General features: G+C 49.1%; 1 protein-coding gene across 9 annotated transcripts in view; it reads right to left on the bottom strand.

Annotated features, from left to right (window-relative positions):
* pacs2 (phosphofurin acidic cluster sorting protein 2) overlaps positions 1-25998 on the bottom strand; it is a 38636-nt gene that overhangs the window by 3906 nt on the left and 8732 nt on the right. The window contains exons 2-21 of one of the 9 annotated variants that reach the window (XM_062470400.1): positions 12603-12690; positions 11745-11834; positions 11121-11246; positions 9385-9544; positions 8795-8868; positions 8577-8657; positions 7778-7852; positions 7145-7290; positions 6895-6985; positions 6264-6335; positions 6028-6156; positions 5514-5642; positions 4866-4970; positions 4481-4587; positions 4069-4223; positions 3675-3785; positions 3227-3335; positions 2742-2774; positions 1035-1079; positions 98-140 (exon numbers count right to left, since the gene is read on the bottom strand). In XM_062470400.1, coding sequence (XP_062326384.1) covers positions 98-140; positions 1035-1079; positions 2742-2774; positions 3227-3335; positions 3675-3785; positions 4069-4223; positions 4481-4587; positions 4866-4970; positions 5514-5642; positions 6028-6156; positions 6264-6335; positions 6895-6985; positions 7145-7290; positions 7778-7852; positions 8577-8657; positions 8795-8868; positions 9385-9544; positions 11121-11246; positions 11745-11834; positions 12603-12690 — 1969 coding nt within the window. Of the gene's footprint in view, positions 1-97; positions 141-1034; positions 1080-2741; positions 2775-3226; positions 3336-3674; positions 3786-4068; positions 4224-4480; positions 4588-4865; positions 4971-5513; positions 5643-6027; positions 6157-6263; positions 6336-6894; positions 6986-7144; positions 7291-7777; positions 7856-8576; positions 8658-8794; positions 8869-9384; positions 9545-11120; positions 11247-11744; positions 11835-12602; positions 12691-25998 lie in introns of all 9 variants that reach the window. The other 8 variants (XM_062470399.1, XM_062470402.1, XM_062470401.1 and 5 more) reach the window with 8 other exon arrangements.

Raw genomic sequence — 25998 nt, 5'->3', positions numbered from 1 at the left:
ATTTATGTTTCTTTTTTTGTCTTTTGCAAATATTAGGGTTGATATCTGTTCTGATTCAGCTGTGATCTAATTTAAGCATGGAGAAGAAGAGTCTTACCCCAATGAAAGGGATGAACTTCTGGCACGAGTCCTCGTCCGGGCTGTGGGGGGAGACAGGAGGTGAGGAGAGGGAGACTGAGACTGAGGCTTCAGAAACCTGCACCAACAGGAGAGGAGGGCTCCTCCTGACTCACCGGCCAATGGACTCAGCCATCGAGACGCGCAAGGTTTGTGAAGCCTCATTCTCATGTTTATATTTTGGGTTGTGTTTATTCGGAATTGATCGCAAAGCACTTTTGCTCCATCATGGAGGATGAGCCTTGTTGGCAGCCAGAGCTCATCGAGATCAATGTAACACTGAACGACACGCAGGCAACGCCCCAGCAGAACTTTGAAATCTACCGTTAGTGAAAGGTCTACTTCTAAGGATTAGTAAGGTGTGCTACTATGCCACAAATGACTCTTTGAGGAATGACCACTCATCATTATAATCACACTATCCCAGCAGCTGTGAAGAAGCAGGAAGGAAGACAAGTGAAGTTGTATTTGAATATTGCAGTGTGTTTGAAATGGCCCCCCCGACCCCTGATACAAGCGTGAGAAGCAGAGAACGAGACATGCATCACAGGTCTCCACCAAAGCCAACCAAACACTCGAGGCCAACCCATCAGTCATCAAAGCAAGGACACAATGCACAGGGTTCAGGAAGCAGCCGGTTGATCCAATCAGGAAGCCAGCTTGGGAGGAAGTGCTGAACAGGGGAACCAATCAGAGCATGGGAAAATGAAACTGGACTAAGCAGAGGCCAATTGGTGGAAGAGCAGCAACCTAAGTCCCAATCCGTTTCAGGCTGCACACGCCACTAAGTTGTGGAGCACATTGAAACAGGAACGCAATGACTATTTTTCTGGCGAAAGTCAGAAAAATAGAGTGCAATGCACGTGATCTACTGATCGTGATCTACTGATCGCCAGGTAGAAGATTGGTGCTCTTGCCTTTGAGTCCACTGCCATCTGCCCCCCAGTGAGGACACAGAGAGACTGAAGGAGAGAAGGAGGGAAGGAAAGAAAGAGAGAGAGAGAGAGAGAGAGAGAGAGAGAGAGAGAGAGAGAGAGAGAGAGAGAGAGAGAGAGAGAGAGAGAGAGAGAGAAAAGGAGAGAAAGTCTATAGTAGGTAAGAAATCCAGGCCACTTCAACACATCTTCTCATGTCTATGTCAAAGCTACAGTCAGTTTAGCTTCATGGAGTCACACATCCGCCTGGTTCTGTTCTTAGACCAAGTCATATTATTGGTATTGTTAAATGTCGGTAAATGTATTAATTGATTTAGCAGAGCATTCTGCTGTATGTGTTGTTTTACACAAGCAACCTCACCAAGGACGTCACAGAGGTCAATAGACACTGGTGCTTTCTACGCAATATGCAGGCACACTGAGCATGCCCACATTAGTTTCCGATGTATGCCCACTATAACATGAGCAGTGATACGGAGGGGAGGGGCTGGACTACACCACTTGTCTGGGGGGGGGGGGGGGGGGTTGTCGTCACTACTTCAAACTAGACTACACTTCTCCCCATAGATGTTAACACCAGAGACCCAACCCCCACTCCCAAATGAACTATATAGTTTATGACATACATCTGCGTTAGTCAGTAAATATGATCTACACGCTTCACCCTCCACATGCAGACTAACCTACAGGGACAGCAGCCTAAAGGCTAATGAACATGCACTTAACGTCTCACAGTGCATGTGCTAGCAGGACTGGTCTGCCAGTCTACACCAGGTCAAACATAGGAGGCCGGATGCACATGAAGATAACAGACATGGAACAGAGAGAGGGACAAGGCAACAAGAGGGGGGGGAGAGAAAACCCAGGATGAGGAACCTGCTGCTTTAACTGTTCACCTGCCAGTCCAGCAGCACTCTGGCACACCTGCCCACTTCTGATGAAGTGGAGCGCTTAGATCTTAGTTACCCCTTAATTCCCCGTAGTTACCCCAAGCTACCCCTAGCAGCACCTCACCCCATAGCCTACCTCTAGTTACCCCTTAATTACCATTTAATTACACCTAATTACCCTTTAATTACACCTAATTACCCTTTAATTATCCCTAATCATCCTTAGTTACCCCCATTGCGCCTAGCTCCCCGTAGTTACCCCTAGTTGCCCCTTAGTTACCCCTAGTTACCCCTAGTTACCTCTTAATTACCCCTAGCTGTCCCTTAATTACCCCTAGTTACCCCTTAGCTGCCCCTTAGTTACCCCTTACTTACCCCCAGTTGTCCCTAGGTAGCGGAATATTAAGGCAACATCACCCATACAGGTTAGTCAGGCTACAGAGTTAAAGTAAAGCTTTAGACCAGACTTGCTACATGTTCATAGAAGGAGAACCCAATCTAGACTGGGGTCCTCCTAGCAGTCCCCTAGTCCGGGGTACTGAGGTGTACAGTGTTTATGACCGCAGGTGTTGATAGAGATAGGTGTGAGGGCAGGTTCCCAGGGAGCTAGTGAAGAGACAGGCGACAGAGAAGACTGCAGAAGGAGAGGGTCGGGGCTAGCTAGGGGAGGAGCTAGCCATGGGGAGGAGCTAAACAGGGGAGGGGCTATATAAGGGAGGAGCTAGATGTGGGAGGGGCTAGCTAGAACAGGAAGCAGAGGAATCACCAAGGAGACTCAGACTCAAGCAGGCCACAATACCTTACTGCAAAATCAAAATGAAAGCTCTTTTTCCTTTAAAGAAAGCAAAAGGAAACAGAAATAAAACACATATAATAATGTTATCATTATTCACAAACAGTGATGGACAGACACTGATGTGTACAGAAAAGGTCACAGGTGTGTAGCAACTCCTGACTGGCCTCTCACTGAGAGTACTTGTATCTTCACTTCATTACCTTACTCATTACATGTTGTATTATCAAATGTCTCTCAAAGTACCCAACTCAATATTGATGGTAAGATGGATAGCCTATACTTACTCCCCAGAATGAATTTACAAGTACTTTCATTGAAAGGGAGTGAGGCACAGATACAGCCAGTAAAAGTGAATCCTTGACACACAATGTCACAAAACTAAGCTAAACACCAACTGTGTGAAGTCTGACTTTAGGGTTGACGTGTTCTTATAAGTACAGCTCATCTAACAGTCGTGGGATGGAGGGGGCATGCTGGGAGCATCCTACCTGCGTTGTTTGTAGGTGAGCATGGCCTCGGCGATGGGGAGCTGGTGGGCTCCGTTAGCCCCCACCATGTACTGGGTAACCCTGGAGACCACGTCTGGACTCTCCTGCCCTGTACAGGACACAGCTGTCACCGCACTGCTGTTACTCTACTGCTGTTACTGAACTGCTGTTACTGAACTGCTGTTACTGAATCTCTGTTCCTATACTGCTGTTACTGAACTGTTGTTACTGCACTGCTGTTACTGAACTATTGTTACTGCACTGTTGTTGCTTTACTGCTGTGCCAGAACTGCTGTTACGATACTGCTGTTACTGAACTGCTGTTCCTATACTGCTGTACTGAACTGCTGTTACTGCACTGCTGTTCTTCTCCTGTCTCTCCAGCTGTTACTCTCCTGTCTATGAAACTCTGACTTCCTCTCCGAGGAGGAAGGCTAGTCTGTCCTACCCAGGACTCCAGCCTCCGGCTTATGGAACAGGTCTCTCCAGGCAGCGTCTTGGAACAAACAGTTGTAGCGATGGTCGATGGTGCCCAGGTATTTGGAGACAGGATGAGATCCTAAGCTCACAAAGATACACAGAGTCAGAGTAATCTCAGAGTAATGCTACAAAAAAAAACACATAACATCTCAATTGTAGCAATGTTGTTGAAGATTATCTATATTTAAAGGAGATGGTTTTAATCCAAGCAACAAATAATCATTTTAAATACACGATCAAGGACTGAATGACACAGTTTAAAACCGCATTACATTGGTTGGTTATTGGTCACAAAAAAGCACATCCAGATAAATGACACTGAGAAATGTGAGTGCTGTGGCCCCTCCAGCACCAGCACCAACCCAGCGGGATGATGAGGAACCTCATGTAGCCCAGCCAGTCAGGGGTCTTGTGGGAGAGGTGGTCCACAAACAGCCGCAGCACGGCGCTGAGGTAGTGTTGCGCCCCCGCCACGGCGATCTTGATGGGAATGGGCGTCTGGGAGTTACAGTTACAGCTGCAGGACAGAGGACACAGAGATACAATCATATATACCCACATACAGTATATACTATATATAGTTACAGTTACATATACTATATAACTACATACAGTACCAGTCAAAAGTTTGGACACATGGGAAAATGTGGTACTGTACATACACAGATCACCATATACATCTACTTATTATATACAAATAACCACATACATTTAATCAGTCTGACCCAGAAGAGAAGCCTGGAAAAGGAGAGCAAGGTTAAGAGGAAGACTTACAATCTCTGGATGCGTGATACGATGGTGTTGAACGCAGCCTGGATGTCTGCTGTGGTGCAGGTGCAGACCACCGGGAGATGGTGGTTCTGAAGAACATCTGATAGATACTGAGAGGGGGGGGGAGGGGTAGTGAAGGAGTGAGATAGAGAAAGAAATGGAGAGAAACAGGGGACCGGGAGAGAGTGGGGGACACGGGGAGATTGAGGGACACGGGGAGAGAGCAAGGCAGAGAGAGGGGGAAACAGAGGGAGAGAGGAACATGGAGAGAGAGACACAGGGAGAGAGTGAGACAGAAAGAGGGAGAGAGAGAGAGAAAGGGAGAGGAACATGGAGAGAGAGAGAGAGGGACAGCAGAGCAGAGGTGTGTCTGTCCAGAGAGCCTCACCTGGCCCTGCCAGTCGGAGGTGTTGATGAGGATGATGCTGTCAGGGAGGTGGTCATCAGACACCAGGATGTGGTTCAGCTGGTCGTACACCGTCTTCCTGGGGATCTGAGACGAGGGAGACGATCAAGTAGTCGAGACAACAAGCAGGACTAAGAACTCCACTGTACACTCCATTGTGCTGATGTTAAGCTTGAAACGTGACTGGCTTAGACTCGGAGACCTACCAACCACTTTCACTCCAGCCCTCATCCAGCTCACATGTTGTCATCTATGGCACTGTGTATCTCGTAGTATGTTTTGCACTACTTGTATGTCCTGTTGCACTTGTTTTGTTCTGTTGTTTGTACTTTGTGTACAGATGTTTAAGTCTGAAATGCAAGTAGTCTCACATACTTTTATGTTGTTTCATGTTGCTCTATGGCCCTGGATGAACACTGTTTTGTTTTCATTGTGTACTATAACATGTTCATGATTGGAAAAAACAAATAAAACACACTTGAATTGACCTAGCTCTAGTTATTATCTGATTGATGGCAGTTCCCTAGAAGCATGTAAGACAGCCCTGTCCATGCAGTGTGAGTATGAAGAATCAGTCTGATTTAGACGGAAGATATCAGTCTGTCATTGGCTGCAGTGTCTGCCTCCTACCTGTAGGTGGCAGCGTGTGTCCAGGGACCGCTCGTTGTCCAGGCTGTTGGCCCTCTCGTTTTGCGGCCGGCTCGGCTGGCGCTCCTTCAGGGACGTGCTCCTTCCTCTTCTTCCTGCCAACTTAGGTTCCTGCCTGCAGAGAGAAGCACAGTAGTGATTTCCTGCAGTAATTACCAGTATGGCTAACCAGTAGTAATAACACGTAGAGATAACCAGTAGTAATAACACGTAGAGGTAACCAGCAGTAATAACACGTAGAGATAACCAGCAGTAATAACACGCAGAGATAACCAGTCGTAATAACACGTAGAGAACCAGCAGTAATAACACGTAGAGATAACCAGTAGTAATAACACGTAGAGATAACCAGTAGTAATAACACGTAGAGATAACCAGCAGTAATAACACATAGAGATAACCAGCAGTAATAATTTTTAGTAATATCCAAATAATATCCAGTAGTGATGACGGGTAGTGATAACCATATTGAATGTGCTCAGAGAACATCAGCCACTCGCCTGTTGGAGGGAATGATGAGAGACTCGGTCTTGGTCATCTTCCCGCTGGGCGGGAGCCTCTCCAGGAAGGTGTCCATGTTGTCCATCTCCAGCTCAGTGGTGGGGGTCACCGCCTCTGGCAGCTCCTGGAAACATCCGGAGCCCAGAGCAGAACACAGCGTCGGAGGTCACAACAGGTGTTGAGACAGGATGAACCAACACTACCTAGAAGGCCAAGATGGTGAGTACTTACGAAAGAGACGTTGTCAGAGACGCTGTCCTGCTGGAATTTAGCGCTGCCACTTTTGGTTTTGTCTGGGTCCATCTGAGGAGAAGAGGGATGGGAGACTGAGACCAAGCCACCAAGTGAGGTAGTGTGGTGAGTAGTGAGTAGTAAGTTTGGGGTAGTGAGGTAGTGTGGTGAGTAGTGAGTAGTAAGTTTGGGGTAGTGAGGTAGTGTGGTGAGTAGTGAGTAGTGAGTTTGGGGTAGTGAGGTAGTGTGGTGAGTAGTGAGTAGTGAGTTTGGGGTAGTGAGGTAGTGTGGTGAGTAGTGAGTAGTGAGTTTGGGGTAGTGAGGTAGTGTGGTGAGTAGTGAGTAGTAAGTTTGGGGTAGTGAGGTAGTGTGGTGAGTAGTGAGTAGTAAGTTTGGGGTAGTGAGGTAGTGTGGTGAGTAGTGAGTAGTGAGTTTGGGGTAGTGAGGTAGTGTGGTGAGTAGTGAGTAGTGAGTTTGGGGTAGTGAGGTAGTGTGGTGAGTAGTGAGTAGTGAGTTTGGGGTAGTGAGGTAGTGTGGTGAGTAGTGAGTAGTAAGTTTGGGGTAGTGAGGTAGTGTGGTGAGTAGTGAGTAGTGAGTTTGGGGTAGTGAGGTAGTGTGGCTGTGGTCTCACTGGGCTCGGTGGCTCTCTGTGACTCCTGATGCTGTGGATGCTGCCTATCTCCGTCTGAGAACTGGACAGGGACAGACCCTCGAAATATGGCCTACGAAGGCACACAAAACAAATGCGCCGTGTAAATGTCTCATGAGCACTGGGTAAATATCACCAAAAAAACACAACTCAACACTCATAATACAGTACACCAATAACCCTAACACACCGACAGTAACCACAATAAAAATAAATGGAGCGAGTTTCTCACTTAAGTGTGGGTTTGGGGGTGCTGAGAACACTGTCATCGTCGTCCATCTCCGGGCCGCTGTCGCTGGGGTTCTCAAACTCCAGACTCTCCAGGTCCTCCTCCACCTCAGGGGGTGGCTCTGCAGGGTCCTGCTCCGAATCCAACACCTCCATAACCAGACACCCACCAATGAGCAAGGTTGAAAGAAAAACTGCCTTTATGTATTATGTAACCTTTTGAGACCCAGGAAATAAAGTTGAAAAAAGTGTTGTATGACCTAAACGTTTGGGTAAAGTAGAAGATTCTTTTTTTTTTACGACATTGTTTTCTTATCTGTCATTGTTATGCAACCATAACTTAATTAACTAATCGAATTACATGGCTATTCCTAAGGTTGTTCCCATTTTAGACATAATTAGAAAGCCCAGGACGGCCTCTCAACTGGACAAAATAAATACATACAAAGGGCAGTATGGATGCAACATTAGTTGGCTTAAAAACCAATTTCCACTATAGTGTACCTATAATTAATTTCTGGGTCTTGGGTGGTTACAACATCTACGACTTATGTGATTAGATAGAGATATATCTACTCGTGAGGGAAGACAAAAGAGGTATTAGGTTTGAGACAAGGGGCAGGACAGAAGCACCCACCTCATCTGAAGCACCCACCTCATCTGACACCCTAAAGCGCTTCAGAAGAGCAACGACGCGCTGCTTAAAGTTCTGCTGCTAAAAGAAGAGGATAAATAAACAGCCATGAGTCAGAACCACACATCACATATCTGTAAAAGATTACATATTAATTTATCCAAAGAGACATGGGGGGGGGCATGTATATATGCATTTATACAGTATGAATAAACAATATGTTTAGGTTTTTTTCCATATCAAAGAGGGCAGAGAAGCGGGAGCATTCTTAAGCCGTTATTGATCCACTCCACTACATCTTTCCAGAAAAATCGATCTCATGTTTATTGTGCCTAATGTAATTCCCGGCACATTATTCTCCATGGCCGTACTGCAGGCCAAGGCCCTTGGCTGGGGAGGGAGGCTGGTGGAGAGGGCCCTGGGCTGGGGAGGGAGGCTGGTGGAGAGGGCCCTGGGCTGGGGAGGGAGGCTGGTGGAGAGGGCCCCTGCGCTGGGAAGGGAGGCTGGTGGAGAGGGCCCTGGGCTGGGGAGGGAGGCTGGTGGAGAGGGCCCTGGGCTGGGGAGGGAGGCTGGTGGAGAGGGCCCTGGGCTGGGGAGGGAGGCTGGTGGAGAGGGCCCTGGGCTGGGGAGGGAGGCTGGTGGAGAGGGCCCCTGCGCTGGGAAGGGAGGCTGGTGGAGAGGGCCCTGGGCTGGGGAGGGAGGCTGGTGGAGAGGGCCCCTGCGCTGGGGAGGGAGGCTGGTGGAGAGGGCCCTGGGCTGGGGACAGATGTGGATGCTTGGGGGCTCTGCTGCAGCTACCTACCCTGGTGATGGAGGCAGTCCGGACTATAGACCTCCTCTGCTTCTTTGGCTTCCTCACATCATACTCGTCATCTTCCAGGTCCTGAGGACACGCACAGACAGACAGAGAGAGAGACAAAGAGACACAGAGAGAAACAGAGGTTACATTTACGTTTCAGGGAGGCATTTCATTGTTAGACAGGATCAACATGTAGCTAGGCAGGATAGCCTCAGACTCACCTGGCCCTGCACAGCATCATCGCTGGCCTCCTGCTCGGACGAGAAACTCTCGTACTCCTCCTCCGAGTAGTTATCTGAAACACACAGGTTGACCTACTTACTGGCAGAAGTGGAGGCGCCGTCATACATATTTGATCTGAGCTTTTATTTTCCCTCCGGGCCCCACCGCGGAGCCAGGCTGGTGTTCAGAGGACCGCTGCGATCTGTGCTCTCCTGGAGGTGAACACATTAGCCAGGCTGCTCTGCCTGGTGTGTCAGACTAGGTGATTATGATGGTCTCACACCTTGATGTCATCGACTGCATCTGAACCATAGTGTGTTAGAGCTGGACTGGACCAGACTTGTACTGGACTGGACTACAGTTCGAGCTGGACTGGACTCTAGTTCAAACTGGACTGGACTAGAGTTAGAGCTGCAGTGATCTAGAGTTAGAACCATACTGGACTGGATTAGAGCTGTAATGAACTAGACTAGACTAGAGTCAGAGCTGGACTTTAATAGACTGGAGTAGGGTTAGTTGATAGAGTTGTGATGTTCTGTTCTGTACCATACGGTACCACACCTGAACCAGGCCGTGTTCAGCATCTCACCAGAACATTTGATCTTCTGTCCCTGCAGCGCGGCCTCCTCGTGGTCGATGGGCTGGCTGGACAGGGAGGAGATCCAGATCTCCGCCACCTTCCCCAGCATTTCCTTCTGGTGGCTGCACAGAGCTAGCATCTGGCCTCCCTCAGGGCGGTGCTGCATCACCTGGGGGGGGGTGGAGAGAGAGAGTGTTTAAGGTGTGAGATGGAGAGAAACAAGAGACAGAGAGACAGAGAGAGCGAGCGAAAGGGATGAAAGAGGAAAGTCGATGGAAAAAGTGTGTGCGGGAGAAGGAGAGTGAGGGAGAAGAGAGAGAGAGAGTGTGTGTGTGTGTGTGTGTGAAGGAGTGGTAGATGAAGAAAGGGTGTGTATTTGTGTGGGAGAGAGAGAAAAAGAAAGGGAGAGAGAGGGAGATTGGGGTGTAGAATGAAGGGGATGGAGAGATAAAGACAGGACAGGGAGAGGAAAGAGAAAAGAAAGGGAGAGGGAGTTCTCATCCAAGCAAAAATCTAATTATCAGCTTGTCTGTGTTTCTTTAGCTGTCTCCTCAGCCTGGCTGGTCCCAACGGTCAGCTCTCATTGTACACCCTCACAACAAGTCAGAAAGTCCCAGCTTTCCATTTCTGTTCAGTATGTTTTAATTCTGTGGATGATCGCTCTGCCTCCGGTGAGTGGCCAAGAGTGAGGGTGGGGAGGGGGAGGGAATGGGAAGGTGAGAGGAAGGGGGAGGGAGCAGAGGGAGGATGAGGTAGCGGGAGTGGGAGAGATGGCGAGAAGGAGATGCAGAGGGAGGGTGACAGGGAGTTGGAGGGGTGAGAGAAGGAGGAAGAGGGCGAGGGGAGGGAGAGGGTAGAAGCAGAGAGAGGGAGAGGGAGTGGGATAAGGGACATGTAGAAGGAGAGGGAGAGAGAGATATAGAGGGAGGTGAGGTGAGGTGAGTGAGGTGAGGCTTGGGGAGGGAGGGAGGGTGACAGGGAGGGATATGGAGATAGACGGAAATGGAGAGAGAGGTAGAGGGAGAAGAAGGAGAAGGAGAAGCAGAGGGAGTCCAGTGTGCTGCCAGGTACTAAAACTCCAGATGCTCTTCCCTCTGACTGAGGAGGACTTAGTGCATCTGGAAGGCCCACAGGGGGCCATCATAGTAGACTGGATTTGTCAGCGTGGTGTTCAGACAGACAGAAAGAGACTGGCAGCCAGACACCAACCCCAGTGACCAGAGGGGGGTGGGACGGGGGACGGGGGGGATGGGGGCTGGGACAGGAGTAGAGACATACCAGTTCTCTCTCCTGTTCCTCCAGTGTACTGTCAAGGTTACTGCACTCCTGGCTGGAACAGCCTGTTCCATTAAAGCATGTCAATATTAAAGGCTGTCTCCTTTCAGATGATCTTGACTCTACGGATGGGGGGCCGGGCACAGCGGAGGGGAGGGAGGAGGGGGGGTGGAAGATGAGTGGAGAAGGGTACTCCCTTTTGAAGAAGTCAGGGCTGTATTCTTTAATCAAGCCCTACAGTACGTACATAATTTATGTAACCTCTCTGTGTTCTTGAGTGTGCCTGTGTGAGTGTCTGTGTGTGAGCGAGTGAGTGAGTGTGTGTGTGAGTGTGTGTGTGCCCATGTGTTTGCCTCTGTGTGTCTGTGTGCGTCAGTGTCAGAGTGTGCGTGCGTGCGTGTAAAACTGTCCAGTCTCAGCCTGTCACCAGTGTACTGAATGTGACACCGGGATGCCCTCAGCACCAGTACCTCTGCCATGTCTATGGAGCCTGCAGCCAGAGTCTTGTAGCCCAGGATAGTGCGGTTCTTATACCTCTTCCTCCTCTGCAGCAGGATCTGGAGCCTGTTTCCCTCTCGCTTCAGGAAATGAGGGTACTGCGGGAGAGAGAGACAGTCGTGTAGGAGAATCACTCATTAGGGAGAACAGGTAAGTTGAACAGGACCACAGGAGAGCAGGGAGGTAGTTAACCTATCAGCACGCAAGTTCTGAAATATCCGATGGTCATCCCAGTGCAACCTATTTAGGCACACACCCTTCTGATTAGTCAACAACCGTTCCAGAATGTGATTGATGCTTGGCCATTTTCCATGCTACTTCACTGCTGAAGGAGGGTAATGAAATATAGTCAAATACATAACGCGTTTATATAATTTAGTAGACGTGATTGTTGTTGAGGCGTTTTCCCTGCTCACTGCTGGAGCAAGGTAATGAATATAATAAGTTTTGACCTCACTAGACGCTAGATTATTGCGTCATTTGTAGCCCCTCTGTTAGTTAAGTTCATATCACACATAATGTTATTGTACGGGTTATTGAGTTCACCATGTTAAACATCACAACATGTTCAACCCTTGCCCTGTACTCTGTCCTACCTGCAGAGAGAAGGTGAGAGCCAGGTCTGTTTCCACCAGTCCAGCAGGGGGCAGCACTATCTCATGAGACCTCAGGATCCGCTTGGAACCCTGGGGGAAGTCCACGGGAGAGAGAGGGGTAAGGGGGGAGGGGATAGTGAGACAGTGAGAAAGAAAGAGAGAGAGATGGAAGAAGTTGGATAAAGAGATGGAGAGAGAGTATGCCAGACATCCCAAGTCTCCCGGAAGGTCCGGAGTCTCCCGCATTTCAATAGCGCGTCCCTGACACCCGCAAATGCTGTACAATCTCCCGGAAATCGGGGATTTTGTATTTCGAGCAAGCGAGAGACTGTCTAATGGTCATTTTTGGTGGAGATAGGTGCATATCGGGAGGGGGGGGGAGGGTGTACGTGCAGGTTGAGGGGATACATCATGCGTCCGGATTGCGTCCCGGGGGGGGTATGAGCTATGAGCTACCTCCCGGAAATGAGTCTCTGCAGGTTGGGATGTCTGGTATGCCATGCTGATAACTTCCATACTATGCATTGCCTCCATGTTCTAATGTTCTACAATCCCGCTTGCAGCTTGCTGTGCAGGATTTGAAGGGGAAGGAAGGTTGAGAGGATGAAACATCTGTCAGCTGTAATCTAAATCTGTCAACTTAAGAGGAATTCGTCTGGGAGATGTAGCTATGAGTGTGGGATGTGATCTAGGTAGCCCAGAAGTAGGAGTTGTGTTTGTATACTGTACACGCTTGCTGTGTTTCTGTTTGCAGCCTCAGCCTACAGGTTTGGGCATGCTAGCTTGGGCATGCTAGCTTGGGCATGCTAGCTTGGGCATGCTAGCTTGGGCATGCTAGCAGTAGGTGTGTGGTTGTACCTGGATTTTCACCGCAAGGACCACAGAGATCAGCTCCTTATCCAGCTCTCTCAACACCACCAGCTTCTTCAGAGTGAGACTGCACAGCCTGGAGGGAGAAGAGGTGGAGCGTTACCCAACACAGCCTGGGGGGAGAAGAGGGGGAGCGTTACCCAACACAGCCTGGGGGGAGAAGAGGGGGAGCGTTACCCAACACAGCCTGGGGGGAGAAGAGGGGGAGCGTTACCCAACACAGCCTGGGGGAAGAAGAGGGGGAGCGTTACCCAACACAGCCTGGGGGGAGAAGAGGGGGAGCGTTACCCAACACAGCCTGGGGGACAGGAGGGGGAGCGTTACCCAACACAGCCTGGGTGGAGAAGAGGGGGAGCGTTACCCAACACAGCCTGGGGGGAGAAGAGGGGGAGCGTTACCCAACACAGCCTGGGGGGAGAAGAGGGGGAGCGTTACCCAACACAGCCTGGGGGACAGGAGGGGGAAAGGGAGGGGGAGGAGAGGGTTAACCAACAAAGTCAAACCACGCCTCTTCATACTGTAAACTGGTGGTTTATCTGCAAACATAAACATTTACCCAACCTCACATTAGCCTAACCTTACACCAACCTATCCTCACATTAATCTAGCCTCATATTAACCTAACCTCACATTAACCTAGCCTTCCATCAGTCTAGCCTCACATTAGCCTCACATTGACCTACCCTCATATTACCCTAACCTCATTAGCCTCACATCAGCCTCATATTTCCCTAGCCTCACAGTATCCTCACCTTAGCCCAGCCTCATATGATCCTCACATTAGCCTAGCCTAACATTAGCCTAGCCTCATCTTAACCTCACATTAGCCTCACCTTTGCCTCACATTAACCTTGCCTCACAGAGGGCGGATGTTGAAGACTGATGATGAGTCATTGACTGATGATGACTTTCCTCTGTGTTCAACAGTGACGCTCTCACAAAGACCAGAAACCAGCAGGTTCACCGTTACCATGACGCCACGCAGCCCCACAGACCTCAGACTGAAGATTCAATCTCATATCGCTTCACAAACTCACGGGGTAACAAGTAAAAAAGCATTCTGAGAACTCAGAGGAGGTGTAGAACAGAGGGTAGAGGGAGGGACAGAGAGAGAGAGAGAGAGAGAGAGAGAGAGAGAGAGAGAGAGAGAGAGAGAGAGAGGGGGGGGGGGGTGGTGGTGGAGAAGAGTGGATACAGATAGGACTGGTCTTAGTGTAGCTGTAGCTCCAGTTGGCAGTTGACCAACTTCTCATTGAGCTCCCATCACTGTGTGAGTCCTGGGGGGGCTCGGGGTAGGGGGGGCTCAGGCTTTGTTTAGGCCGCCATTGTTATGTCTGGCGGTGGTGTTAACACGCCTGTCACGATTTTTTGAGTCACTTTTCAATGAGCTGTTCCTTTAAAAGTATTTTCAATAAGTCTACTAGCCAACATCTCCCCTCCCCCCTCAGAACCCCACGGTGGTCTGTGATTGTGACATCACGGCAGCTATCCCAATCATCCCATGGGACTGAGGCCTACATCTTCACAGCAGTATGCTCGTTGACTGGCACATGGGTCGTTGTTTGTGTGGATGAACTGGGTTGTGGATGGGACAGAGAGACAGTATGTAGGGACCTGGGGTGGAGGGGAAGGGGGTACAGGGAGGGGGAAAAGGGGGAGGCAGGGAGGAGGCGGGGAGGAGTAGGGGAGGGGGTTCAGGTTCTGCTGGCGTCCTGCAGGGAAGGATGTACAGTACACGCAGAGGCTGACCTTGGCAAATCCAGCGAAGTCGACTATTTTGAAAACAGGAAAGGAGAGATTCAAGGTAGAGTCCAGAGAGAGAGTGACAGAGAGAGTGACAGAGAGAGAGAGATAGAGAGAGAGAGATCGATAGATAGATAGATAGATAGATAGATAGATAGAGGAAGAGGGAAAAAGAGATATACAGGGGTAAAGGGAGAGATAGTGAGAGATAGAGAAAGAAAAGGAGAGAGAGGGATAGAGAGTTAGAGAGAAAGAGAAGGAAACAGAGGGAGAGAGAGTTAGAGAGATAAGGAGTGTTTGAAGCCATAATGTCTATTGAGGGACATAAACAATGCAACGACTGCAAACCAGAAGTCGCATCCAGCTAGTGTAGGACAAAAGATCTTGGGAGAGAGGTATGAGAGGGGAGAAGGATGAGAGGGGGAGAGAGGGATGTGAGGGAGAGATTGAGAGGGGACAGAGGAATGAGAGGGGGAGAGAGGGGGACGAGATGGGGGGAGAGAGGGATGACAATAGCAGGTCTGCAGGAGAGGGAGGCTGAATGAGAGTCTTTCTCCTGGGCACGGTTTACCCTCACATTCAGACACAATAGAAACATCCCAGAGAGAGATCACATTGTCCTGTACCCTGGACTCAACACACGCGCACACACACACACAACCCTGGTCTCACACACACACACGTGTGGAAACGTGCACACACACTACACTATCTTCAACACATACCACATGCACAAATGCACACACACGACCGTAGTCTCACACACACACACACTACCCGAGCCATACACACACAATCACACACTCACGCACCCTGCTTCTCACACAATTTGTCGACAGTCCACCCAGCCTGCATGGTGTCAACCCGACAGTACAACCTCATCCACGTTCTGGAAGGGACCCTGCTCAGAGGCCCCTGCTGTAGGACCTGTGAGAGGGTGCCCCTCCACGCCAGTAACACTCAACCCCCAGTTCCACATGGGAGAACTATCTCACAGCGTTCGGGCCTCTCCTCAGAGGAGAAACACTCAAGACACACTGAACTCATGATACAACTATTTCATAAGAGGATCTGTGTTGTTGACTCATTTCTGCTCGCGTGCCTTCCTCGTCGCTACCACTGACCAGGGCAGGCTGTCACACAGCCTCTCTCCCTCTCGGTCCTCCAATCCTAACCCTTCCTCTTCTCAACCACAGACCAGGGCAGGCTGTCACAGCCTCTTTCTCTCCCTGCTCTCCAAACCACACAGAGGCAGAGAGGCCGCTGGACTCAGGGGAAACAATGTCCCAAGGCGGACAATGGACAGCGAAGCCTCCTATCTCTCAGTTCCCTCTTTGATACAAAGAATGGTTATGGCTGGAACAATGGAGGCCCTGAGGTTCTCTCTACAGCTGTGTTCCTGAACAACTTGCAGCCACGCTTCGCAGCCAAGCAAAATTCCACTTGTGCAAATTCGCCAACACACACACACATTCACACAAGCGCACACACACACTCGCACACACACACAAAGACACATAAACCAAGGCACATGCCACACACACACACACACAGAAACACAATCTTACATATGCAAATACAGACAGTCGCATTAACACACACACGTGCGTGTGGGTGCAAGCATATACATGTGTACGGGAGTCAGAACGGGAGTCACGAACGGGAGTCAGATGGCTGAGTGGTGAGGGAGTCGGGCTAGTAATCTGAAGGTTGCCAGTTCGATTCCCAGCCGTGCCAAATGACGTTGTGTCCTTGGGCAAGGCACTTCACCCTACTTGCCTCGGGGAGAATGTCCCTGTACTTACTGTAAGTCGCTCTGGATAAGAGCGTCTGCTAAATGACTAAATGTAAATGTAATGTGTGTGTACATGTTTTTGTGCGTGTGTGTTTGTGCATGCATGCATGTCTTTGTGCACGTGTGTGCATGCATGAGTGCATGTGTGTGTGGAAATTCAGCCTCCATGCTGCCTGCAAGGTGGCCCAGCTTCTGGCCCAGCAAACGGATGCTCTGCCTGGGACACACAGGGCTGGCTGGCTGGCTGGCTGGATAAATAACTGGGTGATTGGTTGGCTTGGTGGCTGGGTGACTAGGTGGGTGACTAGGTGGCTGGGTGACTGGATGGCTGGTTGACTAAGTGGCTGGGTGGCTGGTTGTCTAGGTAGCTGGGTGACTGGTTGACTAGGTGGCTGGTTGACTAGGTGGGTGGTTGACTAGGTGGGTGGGTGGCTGGTTGACTAGGTGGCTGGTTGACTAGGTGGGTGGGTGGGTGGCTGGTTGACTAGGTGGGTGGGTGGGTGACTGGTTGACTAGGTGACTGGTTGACTAGGTGGGTGGGTGGGTGGCTGGTTGACTAGGTGGGTGGGTGACTGGTTGACTAGGTGACTGGTTGACTAGGTGGGTGGGTGGTTGGTTGACTAGGTGGGTGGGTGGGTGACTGGTTGACTAGGTGACTGGTTGACTAAGTGGGTGGGTGGGTGGCTGGTTGACTAGGTGGGTGGGTGAGTGACTGGTTGACTAGGTGGGTGGGTGGGTGGCTGGTTGACTAGGTGGGTGGGTGGGTGGCTGGTTGACTAGGTGGGTGGGTGACTGGTTGACTAGGTGACTGGTTGACTAGGTGGGTGGGTGGTTGGTTGACTAGGTGGGTGGGTGGGTGACTGGTTGACTAGGTGACTGGTTGACTAAGTGGGTGGGTGGCTGGTTGACTAGGTGGGTGGGTGGGTGACTGGTTGACTAGGTGGGTGGGTGGGTGGCTGGTTGACTAGATAACTGCTAGAGCCAGCCTGCAGGCACAGAGCAGTGGCTGGACGAAGGGAGGCAAAGAGGAAGGAAGTGAGGAAGGGGGAGCAGGGTAGAGGGAGAGGGAATAAGAGACGGAGAGAAAGACAGAAGTAGAGAGAGGAAGAGAGAGTAAAAGACAGAAATAGAAGCAGAGAGGGAAGAATAGGAGTAGAGAGTGTGAGGTATACAGAGAGGGGGGAAGGAGAGAGAGGAAGTGGGCGAGAGGGAAAGAGGGGTAGAGAAAAGATGAGAGGGAGAGAGAGAGAGAGAGAGAGAGAGAGAGAGAGAGAGAGAGAGAGAGAGAGGTAGCTGCATTCCAATCAGAGATTCAGTTTCATCAGTGGGATTTGCTGGTTCCGATAATAGTGGGCCAGGACACCTGACACTGCACCACACGTCCTTAATGACATTACCATCCCTCCTCTCATCCCCTACTCTCCTCCACTCCACTCATCCCCCTCCTCTCCTCCACTCCACTCCACCACTCCTCCACTCCTCCCATCCCAAGCCCTCCTCTCCCCCTCATCTCATCCTCTACTTTCATCTTCTCTCTGCTCCTCCACCCTAACCCTTCCACATCAAGCACCTGCCTCGTCAAGCACACACTCTGGTAACAGAACTCACTGTGGCCTCCTAGAACAGAGCTTGCTTCACACCTGATGCTCTGCATGTGAAGAGCCATCCGCTCTTAACTGGATGTTATCGGTTTCACTCCGTCATTACAAATCCCCCTCCATCAGACACAGTTAGGAGGAGCATCCCGGCGGGTGCGTTTGGTATGAATGCATCTGTCAGGGACGCACACATGCGTGGATCGGCAGACACAGGCGTAGCCCTGGGGGGTGGGCCCAGAGAGAGCAGAACAAATACGGCACCGTTCAAATCACTGCATTTCTCTAGATTACATGTTTCTAGTTAGACATGTAGATGACACGCTACTAGTTAAGACTGTAGATCGCATGCTACCAGATCCAATTGAATAATACATGTTAAATCTGTAGATTACATGTTACTAGTTAAAACTGTAGATTACGTGTTAGTTGCTGGACATGAAGATCACATGTTACTAGTTCAGCCTGTAGTACTAATGTGGATGTACAGTAGCAGACCCCCATCAGCTGCATTCTGGGTAGAAATGTCAGGGGTCAGGGACTGAGCTCTCTCTGTTTCTCCCTCTCCACCACTACGGCTCTCTGGTGTACGGCTGTATTGGCAGAGACCTGAATGATCAAACCCCTTTGTGAATGGTCACTCAGACATTCGTCTGGGACAGTCGTTCGTTTTCACAAAAGGGACTGTAAAGTTAAAGGACAATCACCCCGTCTCGCACACACCACTGGTCTCACCAGTTGAAGAGGAAGGTGAACTGAGGATGAAAATACGGTGTTCATGTAAATATACTGTAGTTCTAAATAGCTTTTAATGTCATGTTTCATAAGCTTTTGTTTCTTTATTTCATGCATCACATTCTAATAATACTTTCAGTGTGGTAACATATATATTTACAGTGCGTACAGAGTTTGTGCATGCAGTAGTCCAACATGTGTTTACATATTCCCTTGTCTTGCAAAGGCATCACATCTGCAGCCGTTGAGTAAACTGCTGATGGTCCAATTTGAATTTGTATGTGTCTTTCTTTCATATAGCCGGTGTCCCTATTTTAGTATGCAGGTTGGGTGTATATATGGCGAAGCTCTACCAATCAGTTCGAGTTTTGTTTACTATACGAGCTCCGGTGCGTTAGGCGCCTAGTTTCATTGTGATTACCTTCTTTAACAATTGCTCTGAAGGTATATTTGTATTGATATGTTTCATTATTATTGTATTGATTATCTTCCTATTTAGACAATAAACTCTCATTTTGCATTTGAAGTCACTTTTTTCTCCTTGTAAGTATCTCTCACACTAAGGCGGTGAAAACCTTGAGCTGGTTGGTTTGATACGGCTATTACTGTCTATAGACATTCGAAGTAGGTTTTAACTTAAGGCCGCTGAGTCACTTTCAGTAGGGCTTTCCTTGCTCCAGGGGTAATACCGTAGCCTCTGGGGGTCAGTTTGCATACTGTGTTGGTGATTAAATCCATATCCATAGTAGAGATAAACGGCTGATTAGTGAGTATGCATACTTTAAGGTCGGTGCCCTGATCAAGCATACGATTCTCACCTATGTCCGAGATTCATGCCATTGACCGTTTAGCGCTCGAGGTTACAGGTAACGGTAAATGCACATTTCTAAATTGCAGTCAGATATTAACAGGTCAATCTCCCTGCCATCCAATCGAATTGTTTTCCAGCCGGGGACAAACACAAGCATCTCCGGCCTTACACTGTCCTCTCTCTGTGTCTATAGTCCCTGTTCTCTCTCTCTCTCAACCACCCAACCCCCACTCCCTCCCTCTCTCATTACACACACACACGTTCCCATACATACTAACAAACATTGTTCACATACAAGGTGTGGAATATCATCCAGCCTTAGTCTCAAATCTAATCAGTCCAGCAGTCTGTTGTCTTCCAAACTGGATACAGAAGACGTTGCTAAACTTAGAACTAAACAGCTTTGAGAGCAGAAACACGACAGCCAGGCCTTGAAGATCCTTCACTTATCTCTAGAGCATTCTGTTCCAGACAGACTGTCCATATCCTCAACTAGAAGCCCAGACATGGACTTACTTGTTGTAAGTTATCATATCCAGGTTACCATGGAATTCTGTCTTTTCATGAAGGAAACCTTCAGCTCTGATACAGAACTGCCTACTGCTGTGTGTGGAGGCTTTCACCGATGCAGCCATGAAAGACAAACATTCTGATGAATGGGGAGGTAGGTTACCTCTAAGGCAGATCACCCCGTTCCCATTCTACACAGGAAGTGGGGACGGCAGCACAGGAAGTGAGAACCAGACAGGATGACGATATGGACCACATGTGTTCATTACAGCCCAAACCAGATCACTTGGCTCAGACAAACGGCCTAGTTCGGAGAGGAGAGCAGACACTAAGCTTCGCCATTTGTATTCAGACAACATCTGTTCCTCCTGTTTTCAAGCAGACACGTTGTGGACACCATAAATCAGAATGTCTAAAAAAACGCCTTCTGTCGGGGAAGTAAACAACCGGGTGAATTGAACGAGGAGAAAGGAGTGTCTTCTGGTGTTAGTCTGTTGCTCAAACATCTGAACTGGTGTCCACCATTCATCTGACCAGGAGATGAGCGCTGATAGCTGTGATGGGGACGACGGCGACGGTGGGAATGGGGATGATGGTGCCGATGATAGTCGCGGTGGGGATGACAGCGATGCTGGGGACGATAATGACGACAGAGATGAGGGTAGAAGCCTCCACTCATCCATCTGTTCATCTCTTCATCCATCTAACTATCCATCCATCCAACCTTCCAATCGAGAATCATCCATGGGCCCATCCGTCCACATCCACGTTCGCTCACGTCCTTCCCACCTGCCGCCCTGCAGGAAGGAGCACGCGTGGGGATCAGGGAGGAGGGCAGGAGAGTAGCAGAGGAAATACTGGAGCCACTGGTGTGACTGTCTGGGAAACGGAGGGAAGGCGGGCAGCAGTGGGCGCCGTGCACCCCCAACACGTACACAAATACACACGCCTATACGCAGTCACACGTACACACACACACACCATGTCCTCCGCCACCCCAACGCACACACACACCATCCTAACCCCAACAAACACACACACACACCACCCCCTCCTGCAGCGTCTGGTAACCCGAGAGGGACATGACAGCAGGACACAGCATTCCTTCCTGCTATTTAAACCCCCCGTCATCCTTCTCTGAGGGACAACGCAGAATGGCAGGAACCCTGGATCTCTCTCTCTCACACACACACACACGTGTGTATACACATAAACATATACACACGCACACACAGACACACAGTTTCACATGCACATACACAGCCTGCTGTTAACCCTCCTGGATCACACGCATGCAGGCTGGAATTAAGGGCATGCCATGCCATTCCAAACCAACACCCCTCACCACCACCATAGCACAACTCCTACACTGCAGCAGGCACTGACACACAACAATATATCTCTCACACGCACACACACACACACACACACATACATCCATGCACATACACACTTTCTCCTTTACACACGCACACACACATGCTCTCTCTCTCTCTCTTTTACACGCATGCACACATTCTCTCTTTCTCTTTTACACACACATACACAAAAATCTCTCTCACACACACACAGGCACTCACACACACTGTCTCTCTCTCTCTCACACACACACACACACACACGTGCACACACATGCACACACGCAGGTCTTCTTTGATAAGAATAACTTCATACTGAAGACATTGGCACAACTTTAGCTTTGTTGACAGTTTTGCACAGTCCATCACAGAGAGGGTGAGGGAAAGAAGGAGAGAGACAGATAGAACACCATGTACCTGGATAAAGAGAGGAGAGGGTGAAAGAGAGAGAAATATAACAGCATGAGCCAGGGTAAAAAGAAGGAAAGGGTGAGGGTAAAGGAGAGAGACAGAGAGAGAGAGAGAGAGAGAGAGAGAGAGAGAGAGAGAGAGAGAGAGAGAGAGAGAGAGAGAGAGAGAGAGAGAGAGAGAGAGAGAGAGAGCGAGAGAGAGAGAGAGAGAGATACATAAAACAACTGGCTGAAGGGTGAAGACTGGGTGAAGGGGGAGGCCTAGGCTAGGCCTAGGCTATAGAATGTCCAAAACAAAACACATACCTACTATGCACACACACACACACACACACCTACTGTACACACACACACACACACACACACACAGTAAAGAGGAGAGTTTCTCCTCCAGGAGTGAAGGTTAACCCAACCCAGACCTTCTCTCTCCTTTTACCACCTCTGTTACTAACAAGACTCTGATTCCTGGAAGTCCTGGTCTCAACTGTGTTATCACAGCTCACCGGGTTTGAACTATTGATATCTTAGGTATTCATCAGAAATGAATATCCACCAGAATTGAAGTTCAGTCAAGACAATCACGTATTAGATTTGAGCATTTATTGTTACATGACATGGACATGTAGATTTGACTTTCGGATGACGCGCTGCCCGATTGCCCTGCCTGAACTAGCTGCGCTTATTATCTTGAGATCTGCTGTTTCTCCAGTCCTGTCTTGTCTTGTGCATCTTGTGCTTGTCTTAGTCCCAGTCTCCAGCCCCAAACTCAACCCCATCCTCAGCCTCAAGCTCAACCTCAACCATAAGTCTCTACAACCCCCCCCCCCCCCCCCTTCAGACACACACACGACTCCCAACCCTCAGAGGTCATCCAATATTCAGCCCTAGGATGCCGAGTCTGAGATGGCAGCTGGGAGTGACAGAGTCAGAACTCTCAGCCTGGATCCCGGAGGGGTCCTGCCTGCAGGGAAGAGCTGTCACTGACGCTGCCTGTCAGAAAACCTGGGACACTCAAACCTAAAATAAACCCATCGGAAATAACAACCCACTTCAGGATTGCTGCAGAGATGTTGTCTCTGTCTGTCTTCACACACACTCCTCACACACTCCACGTGACCATAACCCCCTCACACACACAGCCACTGATATTTGGCTAATAAAAATAATTTTTTTCTAATGCTCATTAAACATTTACAGCTAGTAAGTCAGGCATATCGCTGGTATTTCATCTACACAGCCTGCTCACGTCTAGTAAATGTCTGCCAGTAGATCGCCGAGCTGAGGAGTTAATATCCATCTGAGTGCAGCGGGTGCCATGGGGTCTCTGACAGCAGATGAGCGCAGCATGGAGGATGCTACGAGAAGCTTCATCACATCGTTCCATAACTGCTTGAAGGGAAGTTTTTTTCAAATGCTTACACACATTTTTTTTACTTGTCCTCTTTTTTTCAAAACTTAACACACAAATCCAACAACTGCACACACAAAATGCAAAATGCCTCGCTTCTCTTGCAAAATGAAGCACTGCATTCAAAATATCACAAACACGTCTCAAAAGCATACATTTGTCTCAAATTGCAAACACTTTTGCCATTATATTACATTTTTGGATATATCATATACACACAGTTACTCAAAACCTAAAGCTCTTCTTTCATGAGCTCCTTTGTAAATGTATGTACAAGACTGAATACAGTATTACACAGTACGAAAGAAAGAGTGTAGTAGGACAGAAACCAAACCTAATTTAGAAAAAGTTGATTACGGAATGGTGTGTCTGTGTGTGCCATGAACTGTAGCATACAGTAATATATACTATTTTCTACAATATTGTCAGAATGTCTTCTTACAGTAACTGTACTGTTGCACGGTATGATACAGTAATCCACCAGACTGTGACCAATCATGCAGTGCACTGCAGTCAATGGATGCATGGGTGCTAAAATATATGTTTGTGTATAGTATACCGTGTGTTGTGCTGAAACAGCTATTATGTGTACATTAGAACATGTGTATATTACAGTATATTGTTACATACCCGTTATCTTTTCTACAGTAAAGGTTCAAATTATACCCACCACTGTAAATCGGCCTATTCTAAAGCCATGATTGGTTGGTGTTGAGTAAAGCAATGAGTGTTTGCACATGTGAGGAGTTAGTGTGAGGCACTGATGAATTAGTGTGCCATTTTGATTGGTTGTGTTTGAAAAAGGAAATCAAGATGCTTCCTGTTCGAATTTTGTGTGTTACGTGGAGAATTGTGTGTTGTGTTTTGCAAAAAGTGTTTTATGAAATTGAAAACTGAGTCAAAGGCCCAAAATGTGCGTATGGTTTTGCAGATTTGAGGTGTGGTTCTGGTGTTTGAGTGTCAGGTTTCAGAAATTGTGTGAAAAGTAAAGAATTTGTGTGTAAGCATTTGAAAAAAACTGTAATGGCACAAAGACCATACTGTGAGTGTGTGTGTTTGTGTGAGTATGTTGGTGTTTGTGTATGTATAGATGATGTGTGTGTGTGTGTGTGTGAGGTGGAGTGTGTGTATGTGCGTGAAATTCAACAACACGCGACCATCTTCCTCTCCCTTCAGTGCCTCTAACATTGACAGCTCCATAATTGACTTCTTATCTTTTATTAATAGCTGGGGACCATTAGGTGGGGGGTAGTCTGCTGGAGGAGGAAGGGGGGTATCTGTGCCTGCAGTGAGTCTGGCTACGTGTGCTGGGAGAGTGACACACACACACCACCCTGGCCCCTCACACACACCACCCTGGCCCCTCACACACACACCACCCTGGCCCCTCACACACACACCACCCTGGCCCCTCACACACATCACCCTGGCCGCTCACACACATCACACTGGCCCCTCACACACACCACCCTGGCCCCTCACACACACCACCCTGGCCCCTCACACACATCACCCTGGCCCCTCACACACACCACCCTGGCCCCTCACACACACCACCCTGGCCCCTCACACACACACCACCCTGGCCCCTCACACACACACCACCCTGGCCCCTCACACACATCACACTGGCCCCTCACACACACCACCCTGGCCCCTCACACACACACCACCCTGGCCCCTCACACACACCACCCTGGCCCCTCACACACATCACCCTGGCCCCTCACACACACCACCCTGGCCCCTCACACACACCACCCTGGCCCCTCACACACACACCACCCTGGCCCCTCACACACACCACCCTGGCCCCTCACACACATCACCCTGGCCCCTCACACACACCACCCTGGCCCCTCACACACACCACCCTGGCCCCTCACACACACACCACCCTGGCCCCTCACACACACACCACCCTGGCCCCTCACACACACACCACCCTGGCCCCTCACACACACACCACCCTGGCCCCTCACACACACACCACCCTGGCCCCTCACACACACACCACCCTGGCCCCTCACACACACACCACCCTGGTCCCTCACAGCCCCAAAGAGATCATTCATTCATGATGAGGCAAGGGACATGGGATTTACATATTTAGGACTAATTAAAGTTAATTAGCTTAATTAGTTATGAGTAATTCATTGTGACTCAGCAGTGTTGCATTGTCCCAACAATATCTACAATAAAGAGGTGTCTCTCAACCTGACACTTTCAAATAACAAAGTATCGTTACTAAAGGACAAGACAGAGGAAATATACAATATCCTGTAATTATGTTGAACTGACTGAAAGATGCTCTCATGCGAGGTTTCTGTGGTTTTATCTTCTCAGTTTTGCGTGATTTCATGACCAAAGAATATTCCTTCATATACGTTTACACGTGATATCTTATGTAAAGATTTGACATACACCTCTATTGACTGGGCCAAAAGCCGAACTCGGATAATGATTAGTCTCTACTGTCCACTTCCAGTATCCAATATCATTTCATGGCAGGAAAAAACAAGGATCAATATCATGTTCCAGAACGAACAGCAGCCGCTGGAACAACCTGGCGAATGTGATGCAGAGCGGCTCCACGCCAGCACCTGCCTGCCACGCACAGCACAACTAACGACGCTGAATCCTATTCATAATTATAACAATAAGAGACATAATAATGTGTTTTACCGATAGTGCGTCCTTCATTGTCAAGGAAATTTCCGGATGCCACAGGATAAAAAAAAGCTATAAATAAATAGCAATAAATAGATATTGCTACTGCTAAACGTATGAAGGGCATCCTCGTCTTATGTAAGCTGGATGGAGGGGAGAGATAGAGGGACTACAGCTACAACAGCCTCTCTCTAGAGAGGGGAGAGATAGAGAGACTACAGCTACAACAGCCTCTCTCTAGAGAGGAGAGATAGACAGACTCAAGCTACAGCAGCCTCTCTCTGACTCTACAGCGTCTGTCGGAGAAACAGCCTGGAATGATCAAAGTCCCCCGTTTCACACACGGATG

The sequence above is a fragment of the Osmerus eperlanus genome, chromosome 9 (genome assembly GCF_963692335.1).
Source record: "Osmerus eperlanus chromosome 9, fOsmEpe2.1, whole genome shotgun sequence".
NCBI lineage: Eukaryota > Metazoa > Chordata > Actinopteri > Osmeriformes > Osmeridae > Osmerus > Osmerus eperlanus.
The sequence above is the reverse complement of the archived record's forward strand: the minus strand, read 5'-3'. Positions and strand labels throughout refer to the sequence as shown.